This window comes from Lathyrus oleraceus, chromosome 5, assembly GCF_024323335.1.
Source record: "Lathyrus oleraceus cultivar Zhongwan6 chromosome 5, CAAS_Psat_ZW6_1.0, whole genome shotgun sequence".
NCBI lineage: Eukaryota > Viridiplantae > Streptophyta > Magnoliopsida > Fabales > Fabaceae > Lathyrus > Lathyrus oleraceus.
This window is the reverse complement of record NC_066583.1, coordinates 267824676-267833617: the sequence shown is the minus strand read 5'-3', so window position 1 is coordinate 267833617 and position 8942 is coordinate 267824676. Positions and strand designations below refer to the sequence as shown.

The following is an 8942-nucleotide window of genomic DNA, read 5'->3' as shown; positions in this document are numbered from 1 at the left end:
TAAGACCCCCCCTTAGACAGCGCTTTTAGAAAGCGCTTTTAAATATATACCTTAGTCAGCGCTTTTGATAAAGCGCTGTCTAAAGTCTTTAAATTAAAAAAAAAATTAAAACCAAAAGCGCTGTCTAGGGGGTATAGAAAGCGCTTTTGGAAAGCGCTGTCTAAGGCATACTAACCTAAAACAGTTTTTTTTCCTTCTCACTATGGCATGGTCTGATTCAACTACTCACAAACAATCTCGTCCCTCTCAACCCCTCTACGTTCCTCAATTCCGTTCCAATGCTCCTCCTCCCTACAACAACCGAACCCATTTTCCTCCGTCCGAGGATTCATCATCTTTCAATCGCTCCACTCACAGACCACGTGGCCGAGGCGGTTACGGTTATGGTCCTCCACGTCATTTCCCTCGACCCGAACAACAACAACCGCCGCGGAACTTCAACTACAACCACGATCCTCCTCATCGGAACAATCGCCCTCCGGTTGAGCCCCGCATTGAGCCAGAAAACGGCGTCGTTTTGTTTTCCGATTATATCTGGGATTATGAAAGATCGTTTAGGTTCTGGGTTGTCGGCTATGCCACATGGCGGTGGTTCCGATGTTGCGTACCCCACTGCACTCATCTTGTCTCCAACTAGGGAGTTATCATGCCAGGTTTTGTTTTTGTTGTTTTACTTTTCTATTTTAATTTTTTATTCTTTAAATACATATTTTGTTTAGTTCAAAGTAGAAAACAACAACATAGTTTGAGTCTAATTTTTGTTTTTTTATATGCTCAAAACTATTGGTTAGATACATGCTGAAGCAAACAAGTTTGCTTATCAAACAGGAGTGAAGATTGCGGTTGCTTACGGGGGTGCTCCTATTGGTCAACAGGTTTTTGTTTTGTTTGTTGGTTTGTGAGGTTTTATAGTATGGATTCAAATTCATTGTTTGTGACTGTAAACAGCTACGTGTTTTGGAGAGAGGTGTTGATATTTTGGTTGCAACTCCTGGGCGTTTGGTGGATATGATTGAAAGAGAAAGGGTTTCTTTGAAGAAGATTAAGTATCTTGCTTTGGATGAGGCTGATCGGATGCTGGACATGGGTTTTGAGCATCAGATTCGCAACATTGTTCAGCAGATGAACATGCCTGCTCCGGGAGCTAGACAGACTTTGCTTTTCAGTGCCACCTTTCCTGATAATATACAGGTTGGTTAACTTTAATCCCTGTGATATAGTTTTTTAGTTACTGTTTTTGATGATGTTCTTGATGCTTTGAGAATTGTTTACTGTTTAATTGATGTGTCTTTGTAATGTTATATTCAATTGGTTTGTGTATTGTATAACGATTTCATGCTTTGTTGTTGTGAACTGCAGAAGCTTGCATCTGATTTTTTGTCAAACTATGTGTTCCTGGCTGTTGGAAGGGTTGGTTCAAGCACTGAATTGATTGTACAGAAAATTGAATCGGTTCAGGATATGGAGAAAAGGAATCGTCTTGTGGATCTTCTCCGACGCAATGTAGTCAATGGGAAGGTAATATTGCAATGTAAATCTACAATTATTGTTGCTTCTGTACCAGCTGTTTTTGATATACTTTGTGTTTGATAATATTTTTTTATGAAATGCAGCTTGCTTTATCTCTTATATTTGTTGAAACAAAGAAAGGAGCAGATGCTTTAGAAAGTTGGCTATGCAGAAGTGGTTTTCCAGCTATTGCAATACATGGTGACAAGGTTCAAATGGTTAATAGCTTTTGTTCTTTACTTTATTTCCTCTGTATTCTTTTACTGAATTCAATGTTAGTCGTCTATCTTATGTTGTATTAGCTACTGTTACAGTGCCTTATGCTTTATTTGTTTCTGTATTTGTGGTCCCTCGTGCAATCAATTCCAACATTTTGATCATAGAATCCAAAATAAAACTTGAAGTAGCTACTCTTAGTTATACTCTTAGTTATACTTGAAAGTAGCTACTGTTGCAGTGACAAAACAAGAATGCACGTCGGACCACGTCTTACCAATTGAAAATTCTGCGGATGGAAGCATCCATCGCAATTATGATACATTATGTTTCCTATTCAAACACGCTGAATAATAGATATGCTTTAAAATCTGCAATGACTTTTGTTTAATACAATTTATCAGATTGCATCAAACGTATTTTCAATGGAATCTATTGGCTTATCTAAACAATGCCGTCATTTATGATTTGTGCAGACTCCTGATACTGCAAACTGTATCTCTAGAATATGCTTACATATTGACTATGAATAACCGAACTTTTCATATGCAGGCTCTTGCTCAATGTAGGATGGTGCTGAACGATTTAGGTGTTGATAAAGTTCGTGACCAGGATACTGCCGTTGCTGCTAAGGTATATTAAGAATTTTCTCTGTGTGAAAGTACATATGGACTAGTTTGTAGAGTGGCGCGTCATAACTATTGAGATTTTGTTGACAGACAGTGGCCATAAATTGTGTAAGACACACCGGAGCCATTGCAAGTTCCCGAGCTGCAGAAATATACGGCCTGGACATTCTTGCTGAAGGAATTCAGGTAATAACGTTTTGGAAGATTGAGCTGCTAAACCATATCTGAGTTTGCTGGTCTAAGTCAAGATTAAAGTTGAGGTGTTTTTTGCTATCTTTATAGGTTTGCTATAGCCCAACTTGGATGGATTGCTGGTCCATCAATGATGCTGCTTTTCGCTTTTATTATTTACTACACTTCTACTCTTCTATCAGTTGGTTATCGAACGGGTGACCAACTTAACGGCAAAAGAAATTATACTTACACACAAGCTGTTAGAGCATATCTTGGTGGCTATAAGGTCAAACTTTGTGGAATTGTTCTTATGCTGCGCCAAAGGCATATAGTGAACCGTTTGCAAAATTCAACCGTATCCGGTAAAAATGAACTCTCATATGCAAAGCAGGTAGGTTTCTTTCGACCAATAATTGGCGGATCTGTTACTTACAATGATCAACCATATTCCAAGTTCTTAAAAAGCAGGTAGGTTTCTTTTGACGATTTTCTATGCAACACTGCTTCTGAATGTTAATATACTGACAAGTGAAGAATGATGTTATGTTTCCTCACCTAACTGTAAAAGAAACATTGACATATGCAGCTTGTTCACATATGGTATCTATGAGCTAGGCTTGGAGAGGTACATTCATGCTTCCACTAGAGTCTCAATTAGTCATAATCAATGTCATGCTCGAAAACAACATAATAGAGTTTAATATACTGACAAATATGTTTGTATTCTTAATTGTATGAGAACATGTGTCAAGGAGTGTCTGGTGGAGAGAGGAAAGAGTTTGTATTGGCAATGAGATCATAATCAATCCTTCTCTTCTATTAGTTTGGATTCTACATCAGCCTTGGGGATTGTTCAAATGCTACATGACATAGCTGTGGTTTGCATCTATCAGTTTAAGGGCAGAGTTGTTAATGTTGGTTTCAAGCGCCTGGAGAAGAGTCTAAGGTATATTATCATGTTTTTTTATTGAACTGCACAATATTTACCATTTTTTTATTAAAACTATATACAACTAACTAACTAGGACTAGGGGGACCAAGCCAGAGTAGTTGTAGATACTATGAGCAGATTGAGTAGGGCTTCAATGTTACTCACCTAATTTTTTCATGTGATAGTGAATCATTAATGTGTAAGGATGCAGAATATTCACTTGATAAGTCGCACTCATTTGGATATTCTCTTTTGTTGCTTCCATTTGGTTGAGTTACATTAGATGATTATGGTATATAACAAGTTTAAATAATTATGATATTTTCTTAAAAGAGATATAATTCATTGTTAAAGAAAGAAATCTCCATTGTTATGAAGTATTGTTGGCTTTGAGTTTTTTTTATGAACTTCCAAACTTTTAGAGTATAGGAACTATACTCTTCAATTGAGTAGAAAGAGTTTGTCCCCCTAGTATTTCTCAAGGAATCATTAAAGTATTGTCTTGTCTTTAATGATTGCTCCTTTCTTTTGGTTTCTAACTGGAGAGAATTTTGAGGTTTCGAATGCGATTAATTCGAGTACCGGGAGTTTGTTTGAGATGAATGCGTTTCTTGCGGTTTCTTTGTCTTGTGTGTTTGGTTTGCTTATCAGTTTCTTTGGATTTGCTGCGAGAAAAGCGGTTTCGGCTACTGCTTTTACGGTTACTGGGGTTGTGAATAAGTTTCTCACGGTGGCTATTAATGTGACGATTTGGGATAAGCATGCTAGTCCTGCTGGTCTGGTTTGTTTGCTTTTTACTATAATTGGGGGAGTTCTTTATCAGCAATCGGTTACTGGGAATTGTTCAATGCTATCAGTATGAAAAAACCCTGTTATTCAAATGATGTGATTCAAACTGTTTGCTGAATTTTATGCAGGAATGTTAAATCTGATCTCTGTACTGAACATGAACATAACATGTAATGTTTTTCATTTTCATAGAAATAGTATCAAAATTCTGCATGTGCTTGATATTATGCTTATAAGTATAAGTAAATGATTACTTCAAGCATTACACACTTGGTTAATGTGATGCAGGAGGATTTTGAGGAACATGCTGCGAAAGTCAAGACTCTAAAAGAGAGTCCATCAAATGAAAACTTGCTTATCCTTTATGGATTGTACAAGCAAGCCACTCTTGGACCTGTTACCACCGGTGAGTTTTCTTTTATTTAAGAAGTCATTTTCAAATCGATATTTCCACTTTTGAATCCTCACTGTCACCTTCCTGCAATAACGAGTGGAGGGTTAGGGCCGACACAAGCTTAAGGCCGAACAAACCGTTATAAGTTGAAAACAACTTATGGACATGTCATAAGCTATTTCTATAAGATCTTCTAAACAGTTTCGCTAATGTTTATGTCGGTAGATAAACTCAAGTAGGCTAATACAGAAATGCGCTAGGCAATAAGGCTTATGGATTATGATTGTTCATGATTTTGTGTATGATTTACAGCTCGTCCTGGGATTTTCAGCCAGAAAGACAGAGCTAAATGGGATGCATGGAAGGCTGTTGAAGGTAGAAAAAGTTATAAGTTTCGGTTTTTAGTGTGAATATTTTGTTATGGTGCTTTTGTGCTATGAAATACCGACACAAACACGACACTAAGACATCGTCAATCTATAGTTTCAATGCAACAGTCAAAATTATATTTATTTATTTTGCAGGAAAATCCAAGGATGAAGCAATGAGTGATTACATCACTAAGGTGAAACAGCTGCTCGAAGAAGCTGGTCTTTCTGCTTAACAACATTGTCATGTCTAGCTTTCTAGTTCTATGCTAAAAGTTTCTATGTATTTTGAAAATAAAACAGTTGCAGTGTTTGATGTTTGATCTAAAACTTTTAATATATAAACTTAATTGTTCTGTATTGAATTACATGTGTTACAATGAGGTCAGGTAACTTCATCACAACTACTGAAAATGTCTGTTGACAGATGCAGTGGCTAGAAAGCGCTGTCTAAGGGGGGATTAGACAGCGCTTTTGGCAAAAGCGCTGTCTAAGGGGGGGGGGCTTAGACAGCGCTTTTTGAAAAGCGCTGTCTAAGGTATACCTAAAAAAATTAAAATAGGAGGGTCTTAGACAGCGCTTTTGGCCAAAGCGCTGTCTAAGGTGGGGGGCTTAGACAGCGCTTTTTGAAAAGCGCTGTCTAAGGTATACCTAAAAAAATTAAAATAGGAGGGTCTTAGACAGCGCTTTTGGCCAAAGCGCTGTCTAAGGGGGGGGGCTTAGACAGCGCTTTTAATATTCAAAAAAGCGCTGTCTAAACCTTTAGCAGCGGAGGTTTAGACAGCGCTTTAAAGCGCTGTCTAAGGCTAAAAAAAGCGCTGTCTAAGGTCTTGTTTGGCGTAGTGAGTTGATCATATATATATATATATATATATATATATATATATATATATATATATATATATATATATATATATATATATATATATATATATATATATATATATATATATATATATATATATATATATATCAATTGTTTAACATGAAGAATATCTCTAACAAAGTCAATTTTACTATTTTTAAATCAAAGATACCATTTCTCGTGTGCTAATTTTTTTGAAGAATTATTATTGATGAGTTTCATGATTAGATTCAGAATTTGAGAGATCCAATTTTTACGAGCAAATTTGAACAAACTTTCGTAACTCGTTCTATCAATGTTCATGTCAAGCAATAGCTCCATTCAATTTCAGAAAATTAAGGTGTGCATCATGATTGCAGAAAGCACCTCGAAATCATATGCATTCTCTTTCAAGTTGCAAAAGACTTAGCAAAATGTACGTTGTGATGCCAAATGAACTTTATCGAAGAAGACTGAATGCGATCTCCCTAGATACAGTTGTAGATATCTTTAAAAGATAAGTCATCATTTGCAGATCATGTCCAAATAAGTTCATCAACATTGATATTATCACATGACGAGTTGATGTTCAAAATGTATTCAACAATTTGAGGAGGCAAAATGGACAAGTCTTGAGGAATATTCCAATTGATGTCTTGGATAATTGAATTATCTTAGTTGTTTGCGTGAATTGAATATCCACTAGTAATACAAAGTGCAAATATTTAATTTTGTATCTCAATTGTGTTCATAAATCAATGTCCTTCCCATTACCAACCTATCAACCACTGTGTTCCTCTATAAAGGAAAAATAATGCTTAGTGGTAAACCATATTAAAGAAGAAATATGATGCAAAATTGATTTTTTGTGCATGAAATATCTATTAATAAGTATTGAAGATCATTGATTAATGGTAATCTTTTTTCTTAATATCTCTCAGATCAAGATCTCATTCCGACAAAGTTGAGCAAATATCCTTCCAAGATGTAGTAATCAACTTTTTATTGTCTATGTTAGCTATCCACATAAAATTTCCGATGCAAGAATCCAATTTGTTAAGAAGATTGTTTGGCCATTCATAAATTCTTATACTATACATAAGCATATCTTGTATGTCTAACTAGGGACCAATTGAACTCTTTCCATCAAAGAAAAAAGACGATCTTTCCAGGTAGCTAACTTAGTCAATACTCTATTTTCTATGTTTTCGAGATGATGAGTTTTAGGTTTGCCTTTGAATATAGGAACTCCAAGATAGTTAAATGGTGTTTGTCCCACAATGAATCCAAATATATCAACAATATGTCTCAACCTAGATTCAGAACTACCTCCACCATAAATCTTACACTTAGTTGGTCTGATGTGTTGACTAACATTTTAACCATATTCATGAAGAAAATGGTTAATAACTTGGGCATTTTTCCTAGAAGCTTAATTTTAGAATATCATAAAGTCATGTAAAAAATAGTGTTGATAGGAATGATTGTCAAACCAACTATTATAACCAACATAGATAACTACCTATTAAATATGTCTTCAATAATGTTGAAGAGCAAAGAAGACTAAGAATCTCTTTATCTCTTTCTCTAAAGACCAAATTTTTGTCTCTAATAAAATCCCATAGTTTAGTTAAAACCATTTGCTTATTTTGTTATATACTGTATAAGGTTTTGTTTTACTTGCATATAAAATACTATACTAGTAACACACAGCTCACACTTCATGTCTCCTAACATGAATGCATGTTTGAAAATCTACCCGACAAACTTGCATATATATCTACCATTTTGTAACTACTAAATATTATTTTGGAACATAGTGTTTGTAAGAGACAACATAATAGCTTGGTTTTACATGCTACATTAAGCTTATCGAGATATAGGAACTACTATATGCATGTATATCCTAACTTCTCAGGCTGCATAGAATTTTGTTTATTCAATTAACTATTTTAATATATATCATATTATTTATTTAGAAATGTTGATAAGAAATATTTTAAAATTTTAAATTTCACATCTAAACATGAATTTACATGTTAGATTTGAGTCTTAAATATTTTGAGAAAATCAGACTTACAATTTACATAATTAAGCCCGGTCCAATTTATTACAAATTTGTTCCAGATCTCTCGATAAACATATAAATTAAAGTTAAAGAATTGCGAATTTAGATAACAATTAGTTGACAATAAGAAGATTTTTGTAATATGCTGTAGGCGGCTAAGCATACTAAGATCATTTCTAATGGAGATTTATAAGTTCTGAAATTTAATATTTTTATTATTTGAGTAGATACAGTTGCATTTTTTTAATAATTTTTTTTGTATATAATTGTTTTATAAAACAATATAAAAAATGTGTTGTTTATTATTAAATAATATTAATTTTAATAATTGGTGAGATAAAGTATAAATTGTTTATTGAAATTATTGTTGGAGGAGTAAAATTAATTTATATTGCTTGAATGTGACAATTGATTCACGTAAAACAGCTCAGATAATTAAAAATTAGTTCTACCCTGTTCTAAATAGAATTATATGAGATACTAAGCATTTTAGGAAGACATTATGAGTCACGTTGACACCATCAATCATTGATGTGTCAAAATTCTATATAAAAGACTTTGTCCTAAGGAGTATATAACATTGAAAAAAAGGGAAATCATACCCACATCATTTGAAATTTGTTAAAATAACATAGTCACTAAACATTAGAGAGAATTTCAATGTCATTTTAATAAACTTCGAGAAAAATCAATAAATATTTTATAATTAAAGAGGATATGTCATTTTAATAGACATTAGATATAAGTGTAATTTTCTCTTAAAACATTATGATCTAACTACAACAATGATGTATATCACTTGAATTCTAACTATAGCCTTTATGTTTAGTATTTTTTTTCCTTAAGAAAATCTACATTATTTTTTTCTGTCATTTTCTTTTTTTTATATACATTCTATAATTTATTTAACATAGTTCTTTATTTTTTTATATCTCTTGAAACTTTTATTTTAAGAGAAGTTTATCTATTGTATTAAAGATCTTTCACAAATTTTAAAAAAAAAGACATTGAACTTTCGGG

The 8942-nt window shown here is 33.7% G+C and overlaps 3 protein-coding genes across 3 annotated transcripts; all 3 read left to right on the top strand.

Annotated features, from left to right (window-relative positions):
• Window positions 1-278: 278 nt before the first annotated feature.
• Window positions 279-2192, top strand: LOC127080136 (DEAD-box ATP-dependent RNA helicase 52C-like). The gene is made up of 6 exons (XM_051020468.1): window positions 279-653; window positions 792-875; window positions 949-1191; window positions 1360-1518; window positions 1614-1727; window positions 2130-2192. The coding sequence occupies exons 1-6, from the start codon at window positions 279-281 to the stop codon at window positions 2190-2192; spliced, it is 1038 nt and encodes a 345-aa protein (XP_050876425.1).
• Window positions 2193-2679: 487 nt separating this feature from the next.
• Window positions 2680-3678, top strand: LOC127080135 (uncharacterized). The gene is made up of 3 exons (XM_051020467.1): window positions 2680-2996; window positions 3115-3153; window positions 3352-3678. The coding sequence occupies exons 1-3, from the start codon at window positions 2680-2682 to the stop codon at window positions 3497-3499; spliced, it is 504 nt and encodes a 167-aa protein (XP_050876424.1). The 3' UTR covers window positions 3500-3678.
• Window positions 3679-4479: 801 nt separating this feature from the next.
• LOC127083784 (acyl-CoA-binding domain-containing protein 1) lies at window positions 4480-5355 on the top strand. Its single transcript, XM_051024115.1, has 3 exons — window positions 4480-4654; window positions 4955-5017; window positions 5167-5355. The coding sequence occupies exons 1-3, from the start codon at window positions 4495-4497 to the stop codon at window positions 5244-5246; spliced, it is 303 nt and encodes a 100-aa protein (XP_050880072.1). The 5' UTR covers window positions 4480-4494; the 3' UTR covers window positions 5247-5355.
• Window positions 5356-8942: the final 3587 nt, after the last annotated feature.